Below are 23,887 nucleotides of genomic sequence, written 5' to 3' on the forward strand. Positions count from 1 at the left end.
CGTTTACCCCAGCCGCGTTTACCCCAGGGCTGTAATGCTCAGGCTCTTCACTGGTCCTGGAGTGCTTCTGGCCAACCCTTCTGGTAGAGAAGGCGCCGACAGAGCTCTAGGGCTGGTATTGACTGTTTCAGCCCTGAGAAAACCCTATTTAGAGTTCCTTTGGTAATTGATACAAAAATCGCCTTAGGTTTTTTCTACATCATTAGCAGATGATGGCTGTGACTTAACGTTTTGTGCAAGGAGGTCTTGTTCACTAAAGTATGCGCTGTTTCTATCACTTTTGTGTTTATAGCGTAATCTTTTTCTCCTTTTACTCTGACATATTAGTTTAACATTTTCCCTTATAATGAGTTGGAATCGGCTTCCCGTACGTCTTAGTTCTAATCCTTGGAATTAACACAGAGTAAATCGAAATGCTCTTTGTTCTTGGTTGAGGATAGCTGCCGAGTGCATTGTATTAAGGGTGAGGCATGTGTGTGTGTGTTGGAGATTTCCCGCACCTGTGCCCCTGGTCCGGCTTCGTACTAGTGGTGGCGCTGTAGGCAGTTTGCCTGGGAAAATGGACCTTTCCAGTATTAAGGTTTGTTGTTTTCTCTTATTCTGGAGGTAGGGGTAGAAGGGCACACATTTTCCAGATTTCTCCATTTTTTTTCCCTTCCTGTTTAGATTATAAATTTTTTAAACGACCGAGGGAGGGGTAGGGGTGAAAGAAATTTAAAAAAAAAGATCATCAGCTAGCTATCCTGGATCATCTGGATGATCACCTTCAAACAATACTGTGGGATTTCAATGCCTGTTTGTTTACGATTGTATTGGTGCCAAGTGATTATCTAAAACAGTTCTCAAATTCGGGAGCGCTGCTTCTAGTATCAAATGAGTAGGCGCCATGGATGTTAAAGATCCTACAATGCAAAGGACAGCCCTCACAACAAAGGATTATCTGGCCTAAATGTCGGTAGTGTCCAATTTGAGATATTCTGTTGTAAAAAGAGAGCTTTGAGCTTTTTTCCAATGGCATTGCCCAAATTCGTCCTAAGAGATCTGTGGGGTTTCAGTTGAGACACATTATATGTTCCAGTCAGGAAGGCAGCTATGAAGCTGTCCCGTTCAAAAAAAGCTTTCTTTTCTTCCAAGTGAAACACTCAGGGTTCTTATATTCCTTCTGCAAAAAAGGGGCCTTTGAAAAAGCATTACCATAATAGAAGTCCTTTCTGAGGCCTCTTCTTATAAATAGAACCCTCAGAATTTAATAATACGCTCAAGTAATGGTTTGACATAGCCTTCTTTCTCTACTCTCTGAACATTATTGTTTCAGCCTTGAGGTAGATTTTTGTTGTGTCACCTGATTCAAGTTATTAATTCACAGTAAGCCTCCCTGGCATCAAGATGTATTGTAATACTATGATTATTATACTACTTCAAGGAAATGTAACTTTTAGAGAAGTAATATTTTTAAAGTTCCAGCTATGTGGCAAACCAGGATATGAAAAATAACAGCAGTGACTACTTATCAAGCACTTAGCAATGTTGCATGCTCTGTACTAAATGCTTTCCATCTTTATCCATTTAAGCCTCATAACAACCAGCATTTTTATGAACCTCCTAAAAAGATAGACTATGTTTTCTGACCATAAAGAAATGAAGTGAGAAATCAGTAACAAAAATTATGAGAATTCCAAAACGCATACAAGTAATTTATGGTATGTTAATTTTCAGTTTGTTAATATTTTTTACCCAGCCACTTTACTGAATTCTCTCATTGTTTTTAGAGTTTTTCCTGATTGTCATAGGTTCAGAATATTAATTAATATGTAATAGTGGATAATCTTGTTATACTGACCTGAAGGAGAATGTTTCTAGAGTTTTCTCATTTGCATAAGGCTAACTTTTACTCTAATTACATGTAGAAGAAAGATGTCTATGTTCAGAATTCATGTTTTTTAACTTTATTACTTTTGAAGATAAATGCTACATTTTTTTTCTACAACTTGCTTTTTTCACTTAATATAATATACTATGGTCATATTTCTAAGTCAGTACAGCACATGATCCTGTACCTCATTCTGATCAATGAGTGCAAAGTATTCCATTGCACGGCTATATCAATCAACATAGGCTAGACCCTAGCAGTGGCAAACAACCCTCAAATCTATGTGGTTTGAAACAACATGCCTCATTGTTTTGAGTCAACAACCTTAGATCAGCTGAGGACCCTGTCCTGCATTGTTATCTTCTTCATTCCAGCACCCAGGCTGACAGAATGCCCATTATCTGAAATACTTTTGGCAATCATGGCAAAGATATACTGGCTCTTAGAGCTTCTGTTCAGAAATATTCCAGGTCACTTTCACTATTTTTCTTTCTTTTTTTTTTTTTTTTTTAGACAAAGCAAGTCATATGGTCATTCCTAAGTTTATCAGTCTGGAGAAATAAAATCTTCCCATAATGGGTAGTCTATCTAAATGTATAGCCTGTCCCAATTTATATGAAATATTCATATTTCTGTGACTCAGACTCCCCAAAACAGTTGCTATCATGTTACTCATTAATGAAGTTGGCTTGTGATATTTCCATTCTCTTACTTTTATTGTCTGTTTTGGTTTCAAGGCATTTAGGCCTCATAAAATAAGTTTAAGATTATTCTCTCCTATTCTCAGGAAAGTTTGTATGGTTTTATTGGTAGAGTGTTCGATAGAGCTCACCTCTAAATCTGTTTCTGCCTGTTTTGGGGGCATTGTTAGTGTTGGTTTTGTTTTTTTGGTATGCAAGTTTTTTACTGCTTGAATTCTTTGATGGTTATTTGACTACTGAGGTCTTCTATTTCTTCTTTAGTTATTCCCACACCTAGGAAATTGTTTATTTTGTTTCAGTTTTCAAGTATAAGCATATTGTATTGGTATTCTTATATTTTCTTATACATTCTTATATATAATACATTCTTATATATTCTTAGTATTCTTATCTTTTTTTAAAATTAATGAACTTTACTTTTTAGAGCAGTAGTAGGTTCACATCAAAACTGAGCAGAAAGTACAGACTGTGCCCTTATATTCCCTGTCCTCACATACAACCTTTCTCACTAATGACATCGTGCACTGCAGTGGTACATTTGTTAAAATCGATGAAACTACATTGACACATCATTATTACCTAAAATATATAGTTTACATTAGGATTCACTCTTGGTGTTGTACATTCTACAGGTTTTGACAAATATATGATGACATGTATCCATTACTGTAGTATCATACAGGATAGTTCCGCTGCCTAAAAAATCCTCTGTACTCCGCCTATTCATACTTCTCTCTCTCCCAAGCCCCCCCAAACCACTGATCCTTTTACTGTGTCTATTGTTTTACCTTTTCCAGAAGGTTATATTGTTGGAATCACAGAGTATATCGCCTTTTCAGATTGGCTTCTTTCATTTAGTAATATGCATTTAAGCTTCTTCCTTATTATTATTATTTTAAATTTATTTATTTTAATTAGTTTCAAGCATACTCTAAATGATAGCCTTGCTGGATAAAGTATTCTTGGTTGTAGATCCTGGGTCTTCATCCTGTCGAATATTTTATTTGTTTTTATTCATAATAGACTTTCTTTTCATTGATATTTCATTTAATATAATTTCAAAGTAGGTCAGTGCTCTAAGATGAACAAAAGAACAGATTTCCTAAATCTCATAATAGATCGTTTTCACACTGTTCCTCTAAGTAGGCTGTGGGGTTTCAGGGTCCCCAATGTTGACACCTAATATTTTACCCCTTGAGACTTTAATTTTACCCCTTGAGACTTTATGTAAAGAGACAGAAAGAAGAGATAACATCAACATATAAAAATCAAACTATACGAACATATTATAATAATAAGCTCTTGTGGTATATACTACTTACCTCTTTAGGGTTGTAATGATAATGACAGATATTTTCCTCTGCAAAGTTCAGTATGGTTTTTGTTCATTTGTTATTATTATTATTTTAAATTTATTTATTTTAATTAGTTTCAAGCATATAGTACATTGGTTAGACATCTATATAGTTCATAAAACGATCCCCCCAATTGTTCCCTCCCTCCCCTGGCCCTCCACCTAGCCATCATATTAATTCTAACTGCATTTCCTATGCCATGCTCCACATCCCTGTGACCAGCTATCAACTACTAATTTGTACTTCTTTAACCCTTCACCCTATTCTCCCGGACCTCCAACCCCCCTCCCTTCTGTCATTACCAAACTGTCCACTATATTTGTGAGTCTGTTTTTGATTACCATTCTTTAATCCTGTTTTTGATACTTGTTTTTTCTTCTTAAAGAAGTCCCTCCAACATTTCCTGTAATACTGGCTTGGTGATGATCAATTCTTTTAGCTTATTTTTGTCTGGGAAGCTCTTTATCTGTCCTTCAACTCTAAATGATAACCTTGCTGGATAAAGTATTCTTGGTTGTAGATCCTGGGTCTTCATCCTGTCGAATATTTTTTGCCAGGCCCTTCTGTCCTGTATAGTTTCTTTTGAGAAATCAGCTGCCAGCCTTATGGTGTTCCCTTATAAATAATTAACTGTTTTTCTCTTGCTGCTTTTAATATTATTTCTTTGTATTTAACCTTTGGCATTTTAATTATGATGTGTCTTGGTGTGACCCTCTTTGGATCCCTGATTTTTGGAATTCTCTGAGCTTCCTGTTGTTTTATGTCCATTTTCTTTACCAGTTTAGGGAAGTTTTCCATCATTATTTCTTCAAATGGCTGTTCAACATCTTGATTTCTTCAGTTACACCAATTACATGGATATTTAGACCCTTAGTAGTGTCCCATATGCTCCTTAAATTATTTTTATAATCTTGGCATCTTACCTCTTACCATTCTGATTGTGTGTCCTTGGCTCTCCCGTCCTCTACATAGAGCATTTGATCCTTTTCTTTATTTGCTTTGTTTATTCCATTTAATATATTTCTCATCTCAGATAATGTGTTCTTCATTTCTGACTGGTTCCTTTTTATAATTTCCAGTTCCATTTTTATATTTTTCATCTCTTTGTTGAAGTTCTCACTGAATTTACACTTCTCAAAAGTTCATTGAGCATCTTTATAACCAGCGTTTTGAACTCTACATCTGTTAGCATACATGACTCCATTATATCTGGATCTCTGTTCTCTTCTCTCATATTGTTTCTGCTTCTTTGTCTTCCCATTTTGGCTGCCTTTTGTGTCTGATTCTCTGTACTAAGCAAAGCTCCTAAGTCTCTCATTCTTATTAGTGTGGAATTGTGAAGTAGTTGTCCAGTGGCACAGTCCTGTGAGGGGTTTAGCTGCAGGCCAAACTTAGCTCAAGCCTCTACCCCTCTGGAGCCACCTGTCAAGATTCAGCAAGCAATCCAGAGATGCTGTGCTTATAGTTGCCTCAAAAGGCCACACCAGAAACTGAGTCCAGCTGCCTGCAATGTAACTCTAGGTGTTGCTCAGCAAGGAGCACCTGACTCGCTGAAGATACACCTGGATGTGGCTTGGGTGGGGCTGCGACTTGGGGGAGGCAGAGCGACTTCTGTTATCCAGTTTGATGATGTCACAACTATGGTGGCACTGTGTCTGCACACTGGTAAGGGAGGGCTCAACAAGGAACAACGGATACGCTAGCACTTCTGTACAGAGCGAGTCTTACCTAGGCCCTCACTCCGACAATGTCTCTCTGTAAGTCCCTGGTGCCCCCTGCGCGTAGCTGAATTCTCACTGGTGCTCACAGTGAGCAGGTCTGTCTGTACAAAAATCCACTTGCGGACGCTGCCCCTCTAAGAAGCTTCTGCTGCTGGCGCCACCACTACCGCAGCCATGGTCTCACTCAGCCATTCGAGATTGAGTAGCTCTGCGTTCTCACCCTGTCCTACCTTCTGCTGTTGCAGGGTGATTTCTTGGATCTCTCCCTAGTTATATGGCTCATTCATCAAGATCTCAGGCGATTTTTCCTTGCTGCTGCTCCTTGTTCCTGTCACAACTTCGATTTGGTTGCCAGAGAGATGAACAGAGCCTCTATCATATATGCCATTTTTTTCCCTCCCCTATTTTAATATTTTAATAATTTTTATTTTTCAATTATAGTTGGCATACAATATTATGTTAGCTTCAGGTGTACAACATAGCAATTAGATATTTATATAACTTATGAAGTGATCACCCTGCTAAATCTCATACCCATCTGACACCATACATACTTATCACAATATCACTATTTCTTACGCTGTAGTTTACATCCCATGACTATTTTGTAATGACCAATTTGTTCTTTTTAATCCCTTCTCGTTTAAACCCACTTCTCAACCCCCCTCCCATCTGGCAACCATCAAATTGTTCTCTGTATCTATGAGTGTTTCTGCTTTATTTATTTTGTTCTTTAGATTCCACATGTAAGTGAAATCATTTTTCTTTCCATCTGACTTGCTCCACTCAGCACAATACCCTCCAAGTCCATGTTGTTGCAGATGGCAAGATTTCTTTTTCTTTTTTTTATGGCCAAGTAATATTTCATCATATGTATGTACCACCTCTTTATCCATTCAGCCATTTTGACACCCAAGTTGCCTCCATATCTAGGCTATTATAAATAATGCTGCAATGAACATATGGATTCATATATCCCTTTGAAGTAGTGGATTTTTTTGGATAAATACCCAGAAATGGGATCACTGGGTCCTTCTTTGTTTCTTGTTATAGCCTTTGTTTTAGAGTCTGTTTTGTCTGGTTTAAGTATTGTTACACCAGCTTTTTTGTTTGTTTCTTTGTTTTCATTTTCATAAAATATATTTTTCCATCCCTTTACTTTCAATCTGTATATGCCTTTCAATCTGAAGTGATCTCTTATAGGCAGCATATGTAAGGGTCTTGTTTTCTTAACCATTCAACCTTGTCTTTTGATTTGAGCATTTAATCCATTTACATTTAACGTAATTGTTGATATGTAGTTATTACCGTTTATTATTCATATTTTTTATTCTTCTCCTTCTACTCCCTCCATCTTTCCCTTCCCTTCCCCTCCTCCTCCTCCTCTTCTATTCTAAGTGATAACTTTGCTGGGTAGAATATTCTTGGTTATACATCCTTGCTTTTCATCACTTTGAATATTTCATGCCAATCCCTTCTGGCCTGCAGTTTCTTTTGAGAAATCAGCTGCCATCTCATGGCAGCTCCCTTGTAGATAACTAACTGCTTTTCTCTTGCTGCTTTTAAGATTCTCTCTTGGTATTTAACCTTTTAATTCTTATTATTTTAAAAAAATGTTTATTAATTTATTTTTTTAATGGTGACATTGGTTAATGAAATCCAATAAGTTTCAACTGTACACTTTAACAATAAGGCATATATATATTTACACTGTGTGTTCACCTCCCATGGTTAGATTTCTTTCTGTCACCACCTATTTGACCCCCTTTTTTCGGTCTACTTCCCCTCTCCTCCCACTCACTACCCTCTGGTAACCAATAGTCTATAGTCCATGTCCATGAGTCTTTGTTTGTTTGTCCTATTCATTTATTGCTTTTAGGTTTACATCCCACATATAAGTGATGTCATATGATTTTCAACTTTTTCTATCTGGCTTATTTAGCTTAGCATGATTATCTCAAGGTCCGTCCATGTTGTTGCAAATGGCAGTATTTCATCTTTTCTTATGGCTGAGTAATATTCCATTGTATGTATGTACCACAGCTTCTTTAGCCAGACATCTATCGTAGGACACTTCAGTTGCTTCCATGTCCCGGCCACCGTGAATAATGCTGCTGTGAACATTGGTGTGCAAATATCTTTTTGGATATGGGTTTTTAAGTCTTTCGGGTAAATACCCAGTAGAGGGATTGCTGGATTATATGGTAGATCGATTCTTAGTTTTTGAGGCCCCTCAATACTGTTTTCCATAGTGGCTGTACCAATTTGTAGTCCCACCAACAGTGTATGAGAGTTCCTATTTCTCCACATCCTCTCCAGCATTCGTTATTACTTGTCCTATTAATTATAGCCATTCTAGGTGTGAGATGGTATCTCATTGTGGTTTTGATTTGCATTTCCCTAATAGCTAGCGATGTTGAGCATATTTTCATATATTTGTTGGCCATTTGTATGTCCTCTAGAGAGAAATGTCTGTTCAGATCCTCTGCCTATTTTTTGATAGGATTGTTTGTATTTTTGTTGTTATTGAGTTGTATGAGTTCTTTGTATATTTTGGATATTAGGCCCTTTTCAGAGGTGTTGCTTGCAAATATATTTTCCCATTTGGATGGCTGTCTCTTTACCTTGTTGATGTTTTTTTTTCACTGAGCAGAAGCTTTTCGTTTGATATAGTCCCATACATTTATTTTTGCTTTTACTTCCATTGCTTTTGAGGTCAAATTCATAAAATTCTCTTTAAGTCCATGGTCCTGAGTTTAGTTTCTATGTTTTCGTCTATGCATTTTATTGTTTCAGGTCTTATATTCAGGTCCTTAATCCATTTTGAGTTAATTTTGGTGTGTGGTGATAGACAACAGTCTAGTTTCATTCTTTTGCAGGTGGCTTTCCAGTTTTCCCAGCACCATTTATTGAAGAGGCTTTCCTTTCTCCACTGTATGGTTTTGGCTTTTTTGTCGAAAATTATTTGCCCATATAAATATGAATTTACTTCTGGACTCTCGATTCTGTTCCACTGGTCCTTGTGTCTGTTTTTCTGCCAATACCATGCCATTTTGATTACAGTTGCTTTGTAGTATAATTTGAAGTTGGGCAGAGTGATGCCTCCAGCCTCGTTCTTTTTTCTCAGGATGGCTTTGGCAATTCGGAGTCTTTTGTGTTTCCATACAAATCTCATGATTTTTTGTTCTATTTCTTTAAAAAATGCTGATGGGATTTTGATGGGGATTGCATTAAATCTGTATATTGCTTTAGGTAATGTGGTCATTTTAACTATGTTGATTCTTCCAATTCAAGAACATGGAATATCTTTTCATTTCTTTGTATCTTATTCAATTTCTTTTAATAGGGTCTTATAGTTTTCATTATATAGGTCCTTCACATGTTTCATTATATTTATTCCTAGGTATTTTATTCTTTTTATTGAAATTGTAAAAGGAATTATATTTTCCACTTCTTTATCTGACACTTCATTATTAGAGTATAGGGGTACTATGGATTTTGAACTTTGATTCTGTATCCAGAAACTTTACTGTATTTGCTTATTGTTTCTAGTAGTGTTCTTATGGAGTCTTTAGTATTTTCTATATAGAGAATCATGTCATTTGCAGATAGTGACAGTTCGAGTTCTTCGTTTCCTCTTTGGATGCCTTCTGTATCTTTCTCTTGTCTTATTGCACTCGCTAGGACATCTAATGTTATATTGATAATGGTGGTGATAGTGGACAGCCTTGCCTTGTTCCTGATCTTAGAGGGAAGGTTTTTAGTTTTTCACCATTAAGTTTAATGTTGGCTAAGGGTTTGTCATATATGGCCTTTATTATATTAAGCTACTTTCCTTCTATTTTGATTCTGTTAAGTGTTTTGATCATAAATGGATGCTGTATCTTGTTGAAGGCTTTTACTGCATCTCTTGATATGATCATATGATTCTTATTTTTTAATTTGTGTATGTGATGTATCACATTAATCAATTTGCATATGCTGAATCATACCTGTGCCTCTGGGATGAAGCCCACTTGATCGTGCTGTATAATCTTTTTAATATGTTGCTGTATTCGGTTTGCTAGTATCTTATTTAGGATGTTTGCATCTGTGTTCATGAGAGATATAGTTCTGTAGTTTTCTTTTTTGTATTATCTTTACCAGGTTTTGATATCAGGGTAATACTGGTCTCATAAAATGAGTTGGGAAGTATTGCCTCCTCTTCAGTTTTTTGGAAAAGTTTGAGGAGAATAGATATTAAATCTTCTTTGAATGTTTGGTAGAATTCACTGGTGAAGCCATCTGGTCCTGGACTTTTACTTTTTGTTAGGTTGTTGATGATTGTTTCAATTTCCATACTGCTGATTGGTCTATTTAGATTGTCCAGTGCTTCTTGATTCAGTCTAGGAAAGTTGTATTTTTCTGAGTACTGGTCCATTTCTTCTGGGTTATTAAATTTGGTATTATATTTTTTTCCACAGTATACTTATATGATCCTTTGTATTTCTTCTGTGTCTGTCATAATTTTCCCTTTTTCATCCCTGATTTTGTTTATTTGTGTCCTTTCTCTTTTTTCTTTAGTGAGTCTAACCAGGAGTTTGTCAATTTTATTAACCTTCTCAAAGAACCAGCTCTTAGTTGCATTTATTTTTTTCTATTTTTTTTTTCAATTTCATTTATTTCTGCTCTAATTTTGATGATTTCTTTCCTTCTGTTAACTTTAGGCTTCATTTGTTCTTCTTTTTCTAGTTTTTTAAGATGAAGCATTAGGTTGTTTATTTGGGCTTGTTCTTGTTTTTGGAGATAGGCCTGTAATGATATGAACTTTCCTCTTTTGACCGCTTTTGCCATGTCCCAAAAGTTTTGATATGTTGTACTATCATTATCATTTGTTTCTATGTATCTCTTGATCTTTTTAAATTTTTTCTCTGACCCAGTTATTCTTCAGTAGCATGTTGTTTAATCTCCATATATTTGTGGTTCTTCCTGATTTCCTTTTGCAGTTGATCTCTAGTTTCAAAGCATGATCTGAGAATATGGTTGGTATGATTTCAAACCTCTCATATTAATTGAGGCTATCTCTGTGTCCCAGTATGTGGTCAACCCTTGAGAATGTTCCATGTGCACTAGAGAAGAATGTATAAGCAGCTGTTTTGGGATGGAAGGCCCTGTATATGTCAATTATGTCCAGTTGGTCTAATGTGTCATTTAAGGATGTTATTTCCTTATTGATTTTCTGTTTGAATGATCTGTCCATATCTGACAGTGGGATATTTAGGTTCCCTACTACGATAGTTTCTCTCTTTAGTTCTGTTAGTAATTGTTGTACATATTTCGGGGCTCCCTGATTGGGAACATAGATATTAATAAGTGTTATGTCTTCTTGGTGCATGATTCCCTTTATCATTATGAAGTGTCCTTCAGTATCTTTCTTTACCTTTTTTATTTTGAAGTCTATTTCATTTGATATTAGTACCACTACTCCTGCTTTTCTCTAAATGCCATTAGCTTGAAACATTATTTTCCACCCTTTCACTTTGAGTCTATATTTGTCTTTGGAGCTGAGATGTGTCTGCTGGAGGCAGCATATGGTTGGGTTTGTTTTTTGATCCATTCTGCAACTCTGTGCCTTTTTATTGGTGAGCTCAGTCCATTTATGTTCAGTGATTATTGAAATATGAGGTCTTCTTATAGCCATTTTATCTTTTGCTTTCTGGTAGCTCAGTGTTTCCATTCCTTCTTTGTCCTTGTGTTTCTGTTTTCTTCATTTTGGTTGGCTTTTGTGGGTTTTGCTTCTGGTTCTTCTTGTTTTATGTTATATACTTCAGTTCTGAATTTTTGGTGTGTGGTTACTATTACGAATATGAAAAGGACAGTTATATTTATACAGTCATCCATTTTCTTCTGCATGTGCCTTATCTCCATTCCCCTTTGCAAATTTGGATCTTTGAATCCTCCCCTTTTCAGTCATTGTCTCAATTTGTCCCTATGTATGCTGAACGTTCATTACTATCTTGCTATAGCAATTCTCTTCTTATTGTTTAAGCTTATAATGCCCTGTTCTTAGTAAGGGTTATACTCCTGCTTCTATTTGCCTAATATTCATCTTACTCTTAATTATCTTTTTTTTTTTTTTGTCATTTTGTTTTAGGTGAGCTGACCCCTTTTAGTATTTCCTGTAGAGCAGGGCTTGTAGTGGAGAATTCCCTCAATTTTTGTATATCTGGAAAGGTCTTTATTTCTCTTTCATATCTAAAGGAGAGCTTAGCTGGATACATTATTTTAGGCTGGTAGTTCCTTGCACTTAATCTTTTGAATATTTGATTCCATTCCTTTCTGGCTTGTAAGGTTGTGCTGAGAAGTCCAATGATAATCTAATGGGTTTTCCTTTATAAATTACTGTTTTCTTCTCCCTGGCTGCCCTGAGAATTCTGTCTTTGTTGTTGATTTTTGATAATTTTAATACAATGTGTCTTGGTGAAGGCCTTTTTGGGTTGAGATCATTGGGTGTTCTGTTGACTTCTTGAATTCCAAGCTCCAGCTCATTCCTTAGATTTGGGAAATTCTCGTTAACTATTTATCTGAAAATGCTTTATAGTCCCTGCTCCTTTTCCTGGCCTTCAATAATGCCCATTATTCTTATGTTTCATCTCCTGATGGTATCAACTAGTTCTTGTATTTCTCTTTCATTATTTTTCATTCTTCAGTTTCTCTCTTCTTCCTTTTGATTTATTTCTAGATTTCTGTCTTCGGTATCACTGATCTTTTCCTCCATTTGGTCGACTCTATTTCCCAACCTTGCTATTTCATTTTTCAGCTCTTGCAGTATGTTCTTTATCTCAAGAAGTTCTATTTGGTTCATTTTGATGGTTTCAATCTCCTTGCTAAAGAACTCATTCTGCTCATCTAGTTGTTCTTTCAGTTCCTGAAATTGTTAATATGATTTGTTTTGGATCTCACTGAGTTTTTTCAGAAGTACCATCCTGAATTCTCTGTCATTTAAGTCGCATATTTCTATGTCTGTAAACTTATTTTCAGGAGATTTTTCTCTTTATTTCTGAGATGACTTGTCACCTTGGTTGTTCATGGTGTTTAATGGACTGTTTCTCTACCTGGGCATTAATGGAATTGTATTCTGCTTTTTTTTTTCCCAGAAAGAAGATTTATTATATAATGGTCTCTAGCCTGTTGCAAATAAGATGTTTTTCTTTTGTTTTCCAGTAGGTGGCGTCTAGGTCTCTTAGATCTCTGCTTTATATAAAGTCTTGATACTGTTTTTTTTTTTTCCTTATAGATGTTTAATCACGCTCACTACCCTCAGTCTCAGTTCCTGTTAGCATTAGCCATTTCAGTAGCATTTGCTTAGATTTCTCTGGGGCTCCGTGGTGTTCTGTCTCAGAGGGTATGGGGGAGGGGTCCTCTGGGTTGGGGGATGGGGGCTGTGGCTTGGCCTCAGTTTTGCAACCCCGGCTGGTAAAAATCAACTGTTGTTTCCCTGCCATCCCCACTTTTCTGCCGTCCCCGTTTCTCTGCCTTCTGCTGTGATGACTGGACACTACTGTCAGCCGCAGGGAGCTCATAGCTTTCCCAGGCAGGGCTGTTCAAGGAAGTCGCCACACCTTTTTCCCCTCCCCCTCCTCCTACAGGGAGCTCCGGCTATGAGAAGCAGCTTCTTTGTTTCTCCCAGTCCACCACCCAACACCCGGGGTTCTGACTTGTGGTAGCTCTTATGCGTAGATCTCATGCTTAGATGTGCTGGTGTGCAGTTTGGGTGTTTTTTGTTGAGTTTTAGATGTATTGTTGTTTTAAGGGGAGAGATCTAAGGACATCTCTCACTCTGCCATGTTTCTTCAAACTTCTGGCCTTTTCATTATGATGAATCTTGGTGTCAGCCTTTTGGGTTCATCTTGTTTGGGACTCTGCGCTTCCTGGGCTTATATGTCTATTTCTTTCACCAGGTTAGGGAAAGTTTTGTCATTTCTTCAAATAGGATTTCACTTTGTTCTTCTCTCTTCTCCTTCTGGTACTCCTGTGATGTCAATGTTGGTATGCTCGATGTTGTTTCAGAGGCCCCTTAACTATCCTCATTGTTTTGGATACTTTTTTTTTTTTTGCTGTTCTGATTATTTCCTTTTACCTTATCTTCTAAATTGCTGATTCAATCTCTGCTTCATCTAATCTACTGTTGATTTCCTCTAATGCAGTTTTCGTTTCTTCGTTTCTGACGGGTTATTTTTTATATTTTTATCTCCATTTTTATGTTTCTTATCTGTTTGTTGAAGTTTTCACTGAGATCATTGAGCATCCTTATAACTAGTGTTTTGAACTCCGCATCTGGTAGATTACTTGACTTCATTTTGTTTAGTTCTTTTCCTGGAGCTTTGTTCTGTACTTTCATTTGGGACATATTTCGTCGTCTCCCCATTTTGGCTGCCTCCCTGTGTTTCCTTCTATATATTAGGTAGAGTTCCTGTGTCTCCCGGTTTTAGTAGAGTGTCCTTATGTAGTAGCGGTCCTGGGGGGCCCAGTGGCACAGTCTTCCTGGTAACCTGAGCTAGGTGCTCCAGATGTGTCCCTTGTATGAGTTGTGTCTGCCTGCCTGTTGTAGTTGAGCCCTGGTTGCTGTTTGCATGTCAATGGGAGGGACTGACTCTTTATGGAACTTGTTTACATGCATTTTAGACTTCTCATTCTATTCTCCATGCTGTCTTCATATTTTCTACCCCTTTTTCTTTGTACTATTCCAATTTATAGATTTCTTCAGTTGTATCTAATTTGGTTTAGTCAGCCCACGGAATTTTTAATTTTAGCTACATTTTTAATTTCCAGCATCTTTTCAAATTCTGCCTAATCACTCAATAGTCACTTCTTCCTTGCCTATATTGTTATTGCATCTTTTAAAGACATATGGAATTTAGTTATTATATATTCAATATATGTCTAAGGTCCTTGGAGGTCAAATTCTGCTCTTCTTTGTTTTTGCTGAATCCCTTCTAGGTTCTTGTTTCTCATGCGTTTGATAGTTTTTGATTGTGAGCTCCCAGTTGATAATTTCAATCAACGGTAATCTTGAGTGGCCTATGTGGAGGACACGTTCTTCTAGAGAGGATTTGTGAGTATCCAAACTACATATGGGATTCCTACTAATCAGTAAAAAATAATCAAACAATTTAATCAAGAAATGGACAAAAGGGCAGACATGTCAGAAAATAAATACAAATAGTCAATTATGGAAAAATTATTAATTTTACTCATAATTAGGGAAATACAATTAAAGAGATAATTTTATACACATCAGATTGGAAAAATAAAAATTAATGACAATTAACATTGGTAAAGTTAAGGGGAAATGAGTACTGACATTATTGGTTGGAATATAAAATGGTACAGCCTTTTAAGATGGCAATATGACAATATATGATACAATTTTTACAATTCACATGTCTTTAACCCATCACTCAATTTCTAAGTGTCCTAGAGAGATGGTATACATATGTGTTCTTTAACTGTAGTTCCATTTTATATATATATGGAGGTGACTGCTCTTTGTATTTCTGAATGGTTGAATTGTGGGTGTTTTGGGTGGTCATTTACTATTGTGATTTATTCATATTTTTAAAAAATTATCGCTATCTTAAAATCATCTCTATTTTTTCTCTTATTTCATCTCTCAACAGCCAAATGACAGCCAAATGCACCAGGAAGGCAGTCTGGACTAGTTAACCATCCTCACCTCCCACTCCTTAACCCAATGCAGTTCACATTCTGCTCCCACTATTTCACTGAAAATGCTCACTTTACAGTCACCAGCTACTTCCTTATTGCTAAATCCAGTAAACTCCCTCCACCCCCACAACCTCTGATTTTCCTCTGTACAATATTTGACAATCTTGACTATTTCTGTTCCCTTGAACTTTTCCTCCTTGATTTCTGCAACATCACAGATCTTCTGTATTTCTCCCACCTATCAGACAGGTCTTTTCTCATTCTCCTTTGCAAGCTTCTGCGTCTCTGCCCCTTTAAACACCGATGTACCTAAAAGTTCTGTCTTCAGTCTGCTTCTCACTCTAGCCCCTCTCTGGGTGATTTCAACTCCATGGGTTGAAATATCACCTAAAAGTTGATGACTCTCATCTCTATATCCAGCCTAGATTTCCCTTCTGAATTTCCAATCATTACCTATTAGATATTTCTACCTGATTGTCACACATGTTCAAGCTCCAAATTATGAATGATGGAATTCATTAGCTCTCATCTTTCCTATAACTATGTTCTATCCTTATTCACCCTTATAAACTGCTCCTTTCTTTTTCCCACCCCAGTCACTAGCCCCACCATCCACCTAATTGTTCAAGCCAGGAACCCTGAAGACACCTTGACTAAACACAAATTAGATCAATGGCTACCTAGGACCTAGAATAAAAAAAAAAAATTCAAGTTACTTGTCGTGGCATAAAGAATTGGCCCTGATTTGGTCCTTTAGTTTTAGCTCTTATCACCTCATACCCAGTACTCTAGCCAGTGGTACTGTCAGCACATGGTAGAAAGCCATTTGGTTAATGCCAGACTGTTGGAGATAACAATTTAATTGACTCAACAAACGTGTATGATGTATTAAGCACCTATTATTTGCCATATACTCAATATATACAGCATTGAAGAAAACAGTCACCAGCTTTTAGTTTAGTGGGGGACATAGGTCATGAAGATATAATCAATAAATATATAATTAAACACTAAGACATGCTATAAAGGAAAGTGTAAGATGGTTTGATAGACTACCAATTTAGATTATGGGTAAAGAAAGGAAGGCCTTTTAGAGGAAGTGGAGCATTTAAGAGAAAGGGCACACAAAAGGCCTTTAGGTAGCAAGACCATGCAATGGGAGTCTCAGTCCCCAGTCCACCCTCCTTTGCCAGTTGGCTCAGTGTTAGGCTTTGTCAATAGAGGGCACTCAGGGAACATTGCAAGGTGATAGTGATGGGAAGGCACTTCCCTTACAGATTCTGGTTCTTTTATTCAACGCTGGAGTTAGAGGATCAGTGTACGGAAGACCCAGTGGTGCTCCCCTCAGTGGTGCTCCCCTCAGTGGTCCTCAGGACCTGCCCTGGCTGCACCCTCAGGCCACTCTCCCTTGAACTGTAGCTGCTTCCATGGCAGCTTTGCCTGCATCGGCCTGCAACTGTCCCTAGGACATAAAATACAGGGCACCCTATTAAATCTGAATTTCAGTTAAATAATAATTTTTAGTTCATATTCCTTGCAACATTTGAAATTTTTTATTGGCTGAATCTGGGAACCCTAGGTATTTCCCCACCTGTTGGACCATTTCTATAGACCAGCTCTGGTCCACAGCCCCTGGCATGCTTCCTGACAGGCTGCACATTCCTGTGGTAATCAAGCCCTCTTTGAAAAGGTCAATCTCAGGGCTCTCCTAAACCCTTACTTTCTTTGTTGTCCACCATCTATAAGTAGTAGTTGCTTTTCTCTGAACCTGCAACTTCTGCATCCTTTTGAGTCCTTGTTTTACCCCTTTTAGAAGTTAACCACCTTAGTTACTGTTTAACAACCATTTACACTGAAATTTTCCTTTTCAAATTTTAGTGTTGGTCTCTGTCTCCTGACTGGACCGTGACATTAGTGTTTCCTTATTCAGGAAACTGAAAGATGAGTGTGGGGCAGAAGGGCTTCAGGGAGAGTCAAGAATTGCTTGCTCTGAAGTACAGATTTCACTTTAAAGATTTTAGATTACATCCTAAATGGAATTTGAAGCAAAAAATTTCAAGCAGGGTAGTGTCATGATAAGATTTGCATGTTTAAAAGATTCCTTTGGACTTCTGATTCTGGTAGAAAGTTGTTAGCAGCCTAGTTCTGGATCTTTCATTCTTCTGGAAACCATAGAGAGCAACGAGGAAAACATGACCAGTAACCCCCATAAACATGTTTAATGAAACTAGAGAGGCAGAGAAAAACTTAACCAATTCCATGTTGGGAGGAAGTGTGATACTGGATGGGAGGCCAAGACTGCAGTGCAGGAACAACAGGGAAGAAGGAGGGGGACTGGTGGTGTTAGATCTCACAAATCACTAGCAAATATTCACTCTGGGAAGAGAGCCAAACCAAGGGGGCCTACCTTGAGGACTCAACAAGTGTGAGAGCTGAGAGGAAGGGAACGTGTGAAGTACCTTCAGAAATGCTTTCAAAAAGCACGTTAGGGGATCTCCTTGAAAGATAGGAGTTAGGTCCCTTAATTGAAGGAACCAGATCTGGCACAGAACCCCTCTGAACAAGGTCACAGCCCAAGGCGGGACACATGGCCACACTTTTAGAGATAAGCATTGTAGCCACGGAGGACGGAGATCGGGAACCTTGACAGGGTCCCTTCATTCTCCTGCTGGTACTCAAGTCTAGGAAAATTCAAGTGTTTCAAATGTGAATAGAAAGGAATAGTACAGCATTTGTACAAAGATGCTCTAACTAAAAGTATGAAAAAGCAGCAAAACATAAGAGTTTCCTTGGTGAGATATCCAAGAAAAATATTCCCACAAAGCAGCTGAAAATAATATACCAACATTCCAATATGAGTTTTTAAAAACCTAATGAAGCAAATACAGCTAAGAAATACAAGAATTCATGGAAGAGATGTCCCTAAAGTAGGACAGAAATTGGTAGCACTTAGGAAACAAAAAGACAAAACCATTTCAATAATGAAGACTAAATTCAAAGGACTACAGGCAAGTCTGGATACCATACGAAGCATGTTAAGGAACAGAAATTAGAAATGAGAAAAGAAAATAAAAAGATAAAAAGAATTAAGAACAAATGATAGGCAGAGGAGTTCCCACATATAATTGGAGTTGCCAAAGGAAACCAAAGCAGTGGAAATAGTACAAATATTTACAATTCAGGAAAACTTCTGAAATATTAGCGCATGTGCTCGTCTCAAGAAGGGAATGTTTCTTCTCTTGTACAGTGTTTTTTTTTCCTGACAATTTCCTCTTTTGCCTGATTTTCTTTCAGTACTTGTATCTCACATCCTCCATACCATACAATTATCTGCATAGCCCAACCTGTCAAATAATCAAGTTTAGTTCTTTAGTTCTTTGATCATCAATCTGGACTGGGTGCCATCACTTTAAACCTGTTATCGTGGGGCTTATTTCACTCCTGTGTTGGATACTGTTTCTAGACATATCATATTTTTTCTTGATTTTGATGGAATGTATCCAGATGAGAACCAGTGAATGGGAAGAAAATCTTTTGAGAATTTGTATGTCTAAAAATATCTTTATTTTGTTGTCACAATAGTGTAATTGGATAATTCAAACTTTTGAAGACAGTATCCCACTGATTCCTATATGTCTGTTGAGTATTATTCTCAACCCTTTGCTACATGGTAAATTTTAGAATGTTCTATGTCTGGTGTCCTAAAATTGTATGATGGTATGCCTTCATATGGGTCTTTTATATTTATTGTGCTAGTTCAATAATAGCCTTCTTACAATCTTGAAAATCATTTCATTTGGGAAATTATCTTTTCTAATAAATCCCACCCATTCCTTTATTTTCTTAGTTCTTTTCCTGGAACTCTTACTGGTTGTATATTAAACCTCCTAAGTTGATTATATTTATTTTTTCCCCTCTAGTTTTTATTTCTGTTCTAGAACATTGTCTTTTAATATTCTCACTGAATTTATTCCTATTTTAGCTTTTTCTTCAGACATTTTACTAGTATCCTGTTCTAATTTCTTGAACACAGTTATCTTTTCTATCTCAGGATTTCACAGTTCTTGCAAGTTTTCTGTTACTTGACAGTTTTTTGTTTAGATCCACCTTTTACAATTAAAGTTGTTCTCAATTTCTGATGATCTTTGACTGTCTTTATTTAAAAGTGAAACACCAAAAACCTGTTTGGAAGATTTGTGTACACAGGCTTACTGACTGGCACACTCCACTCTAGAAGGATTGGTGGCCAGTTGACCTTCAAATGTCAGTATCTGTCTTTTCTCTCGAGTTAGTTTTTTCCCAGAAGGACCCTCCAAATCCTGCCTGGTGTGTAAAGTGTGGCTATTCATATTCTGGAGGTGAACAAAGAGAAGGAGCTGGGAACCTCATTTATCCAGTATGTAAAATTGTGCTTAATCCCTATTTTCTGTACAGCGTCTCACTCTAGCCTAGTAACCCTGAGTCAGATGGCTACTTTCCCCTTTTTCAGTTGAACTACTATCAGAATAAATAACTTCAGCCTCCAACTTTAGAGGCCATAATGTAGCATCCTACTCAGTTGAGACACATTCACATACATTTTATTAAGGCTCTTAGATTAAAATTTGTTGTTTTGGAGGTACATTCTTCAAGTTCTAGAAAACAACAGTAAGATGCAGTGACGAAAAAATGTAATAAATAACCCCTACAAAAAAAAGATTTTGTTTTTAGGAACCATCATTCTTTCATTGAAGGGTTTGGTTTTTATTTCCTATAAATACATTTTATTTTTCCAACTCAACTGTGACCACAAAAGCACCCTACAACACTTAGTAAACCTCTCTTTGTATATGCAATCTAGTCCTATCAACTGCTTTCTCAAATGTAACAGAACTCTAACACACATACAAAAGGAAGATGTGCAAGCAAAGGGACAAAACTAGAATAAAACTACAATGTGAATCTCATTTTCAACAGAGATAATATCAACAAGGAAAATGAAATCCTGGTTTCATAATGAGTTGAATCTAGAAAATTTTAATTATTTTTGTGGTATTAAATAGTAACCCAATGCAAACTATGGTTTCTGGAATAAGATTTTTAAAACTCTAACAAATACCTAGATGAATGTAACAATATGGCTAGACCAAAAAGAAAAAAAAAATCTCTCACACAATAATCACTGCAAGAAGATCCCACAGGTTATAGAAAACATAAAGGAACTTTAATATCCAAACAGTCAGGGCAAAGAATACTGGATTAATGACCCATTAAGTGTGAATCACTTCAGGTTCTTTACAGTACCAGATGTATTTTAAAGTAAAATCTGAATGCATATTGTAGAGAATAAAACCATTTTAAAAACTTTTAATTTCCTTACCTGATACTAATGCCAGTATGTTTAGACTGACAAATCTTTTAAATGAATTGTTTTAACACTAAGATTTAAACCAAAGTTAGCAATGTTCCTGAAATATGAATTTGTTCAGTAGTAACTTTTCATCTTGAATAATACCACTTTCTTTTCAAAAAGTAGTCAATGTACATTTTAAGATGTGTGCAAGAAAATACACTGCCTAATAAAAAGTGTTATTTGAGAGTCAAGATGAAAAACTATACTTTTGCTTAAATTATTTATGCCCAAATAAGTTACCCTGCAGTCCACAGATGTATAGTAAATAGAATATTTCTGAATCAGAGAAAATGAGGGTTCTAAAATAGAAACATAAGCCAGAGAATCTAAAAATAGCTTCCTGGTATTTTATTTTTTGAGTATTTCATTTAAGCTGCTTTTGGTTGCATGCCCTGATCTGTAGAAGTTAACAAGGAAATAAAATTTCCATGTATTTAGAAAATTTAATCATCTTCCATAAAGCAATGTTTAACGTATCAACACTTAAAAGTACACAGTGACTTAATGAAACATCAGTACAACTGCATAGAATTGAGCTCCAGAGAATTATATACTTATGAGCTGTCTTTCCTGGGCTCTGGTTTACAAGAGTATTGGCTTAGAGACCAGCATAGAGTCATTTGCTCCTACTTGGAAGATCAGGCCAGGAAACTCTAAGATTTCACAGGCCTTTTCTGTTTCTAAATAAAATGCTAGGAGCTCTCTGAAGGTCTTACAAACAACTGATCATCCAAATATGTATACTGGGGACCCTTCCCTTTTGAGAGTTAAGGAAGAAGGGAGTTTGTGACTTTCACTGAAAACAAAACAAAATCTCCCATAACTCTTCTAAAAGACTCTGAAATGTACTAGAAATTTCAAAACTAGCACACTGCCATCAAAGATTAAACCTCTTAATGCTTGGAGCCACCCCAAAATAATAAAATTGGGAACTCCAGGAAAATAGGTACCAAAAGAATCAAAATAATGATTGCACTGAGGATTCTCCTCTTTGAAGGCTGTTTAAGGAGGTAGGATTTTAAGGTTTTTTTGTTTGTTTATCTTTTGGCCTCTGAACATTTAAAAAATGCTTTGCCCGGCTGGTCCTGCGGGCTAATTTTGGAGTTCACAACAAACTCCAAGCCCAAAATAAGGATATTCTACAGTTTCACAGCTATCATTTGTACTTATTAAGTTGATTTACTCTTTTTGAGTAAATACAAACTAGAAAATGGCAAATTAGTATTCCTTTACATACAACTTTGTCTCAAAATTCTTGAAGAACAAGAGCCAATAACTTTATATTCAAAGACTACCAAAGTGTGTATTTGATTTTCACATGCAAACAAATTAAAACCTTCTAAATCTCCTGTCAACTCTGCATACCTTTAAGGAAATGACATACAAAGTTTGTTAACTGTGCAAAATATTAAATTGCTAAAACATTTTACATAAAGAAATAATACATGTAAATGTAGGAGTTGACAATGAAATTAGCACGGGTTCATAAGAACTTATCACATTTCAGAGATTTTCTTTAGTAACAAGTTTTTGTTTTTATATTTCCTGGTACACAGCAAAATTTATCACAGAAGATAAAAATCTGTTTAAACAAAGTCAACAGGGAATTCTTGAGGCACCTTCTTATATAAAACACAAGATGAATGCAATTATCAATCCATCTGAGAAAAGTTTTCAATCTAAGTCAACATCATTTTTTTCCATTTAAGTATATTTTACAGAACTTTAATAAGGCAAGACAAATTTGTGAAAAAATTAGATACAAAAATGATGTAAACTAATAATTTATATTTAAAAACCCCAAGGGAAATCAGTGGAGATGGGATAGTTCAAACGACACCTTAAAAAAAACAAACCTAAAACAGAATTGTGCACAAGCTGAAGATTACAAAGAACTTCTAGACTCTGCACAGTTTTGGTTTTTTGTTGTTGTTGTTGTTGTTTTTTACATCTTTATATTACATGTTTGAAATTATATCAGGAATGCAAACTAGACTGCACACTACTTTAGTGGAAAAAAGTTCAACATTGTGCAATTTTCTGCCTCTTAATTTTAAAAAAGTGGCAGCAATCCCTGCATTTGTATTTGAAACAAGGATCTGAGAAACTTTATCAAAAAAGGTAATGAAGGCAAAAATTGGCAGACATCCAGCATCTTGTTTCTTTTTAAAACAATGTGGATGATAAGTAATTTCATGATTAAAAAATGAATCTTTTAAATAAATACATTGTATCTGACATTTGCACTGACTGATTTGATAAATCTTTAAGTAAACAACGGCTTTACTACACTCCTGTAGCCTCAAGCCACTGGCTTTAGATTCTGGAGTCCTTTTTCACTGGGTTTCATACCCTGCCACTCGATACCCTGCAGGCTGATTAGGCAACATGCTGCCATTCTGTCCTGGAGGCGGCTGTACTCCATAATTTGGTCCCATCCATGGTGCAGAAGACTGTGTCTGACTGGTAGAGAATGTGAAAGAAGCAGAGGGGTGGGGAAATCCACTGATTAAATAAAATGTAATGTCAAGAACAAATAACATGTGGGAAATATACTTTTTCTTAAGCCCAAATATAAGAATAATTATTATGCTAAGGAAAGCAAAGACGAAGTTATTTCTCTTAAAAACAATCCTCATAGATTTAATTTGTGCAGTTTAATTTTAGTTTAATTACAGCTAAGATAATCTGTAAACATTTAAACTCTTTGACCTCAAAAAAACTCATTTTTCATCTGTGGAAGGAATACTGTCCCTCTGAGTTGGACATACATTGAACAAGCTACTACCTGAAATTAACTTGACCATTTGGTATGATAAAGACTAGCATTTATATTGCTCAAAAATAAATTAAATAAATAAATAAATAAATAATTAGCATATGTAAGCTCATAAACTTTTCAACATCCAAGATTTTTTAAATAAAAACTGTAAAGGATTTTACTTTGTTTTTCAGAAATTTAAGTAAAATTGCATAATTCAAGATGTATAAAAAGCTTTCATGTAAAAATGTATGAATAAACCTTTCTGCACAGAAAAAAAAGCATAATGAATAAAACAACTAGCAACAAAATAACTATATTCATGAATTGCCAAGTGACCATTAGTCACATAAAAAGCTTAACAACTACTAAGCTAGTA

General features: G+C 36.1%; 1 protein-coding gene and 1 long non-coding RNA gene across 13 annotated transcripts in view; one reads left to right on the top strand and one right to left on the bottom strand.

Moving 5' to 3' along the window:
- Positions 1-13: 13 nt before the first annotated feature.
- On the top strand, positions 14-22,619 carry LOC120594433 (uncharacterized). Of its 2 annotated transcripts, none has more exons than XR_005650575.1 (3): positions 14-580; positions 14,627-14,741; positions 15,307-22,619. It is a non-coding gene; the product is annotated as an uncharacterized LOC120594433 (long non-coding RNA). The 2 variants fall into 2 exon arrangements; XR_005650576.1 differs by lacking the exon at positions 14-580 and adding an exon at positions 1,573-1,700.
- TIA1 (TIA1 cytotoxic granule associated RNA binding protein) overlaps positions 20,537-23,887 on the bottom strand; it is a 28,588-nt gene continuing 25,237 nt past the window's right edge. For 6 of the 11 annotated variants that reach the window (XM_039852436.1, XM_039852435.1, XM_039852441.1 and 3 more), the window contains one exon: positions 22,925-23,210. In XM_039852436.1, coding sequence (XP_039708370.1) covers positions 23,084-23,210 — 127 coding nt within the window. In that variant the 3' untranslated portion in view covers positions 22,925-23,083. Of the gene's footprint in view, positions 23,211-23,887 lie in introns of all 11 variants that reach the window. The other 5 variants (XR_005650572.1, XR_005650571.1, XM_039852434.1 and 2 more) reach the window with 4 other exon arrangements.

The sequence above is a fragment of the Pteropus medius genome, unplaced genomic scaffold, assembly GCF_902729225.1.
Source record: "Pteropus medius unplaced genomic scaffold, Ma_sr-lr_union100, whole genome shotgun sequence".
NCBI classification, from domain to species: Eukaryota; Metazoa; Chordata; class Mammalia; order Chiroptera; family Pteropodidae; genus Pteropus; species Pteropus medius.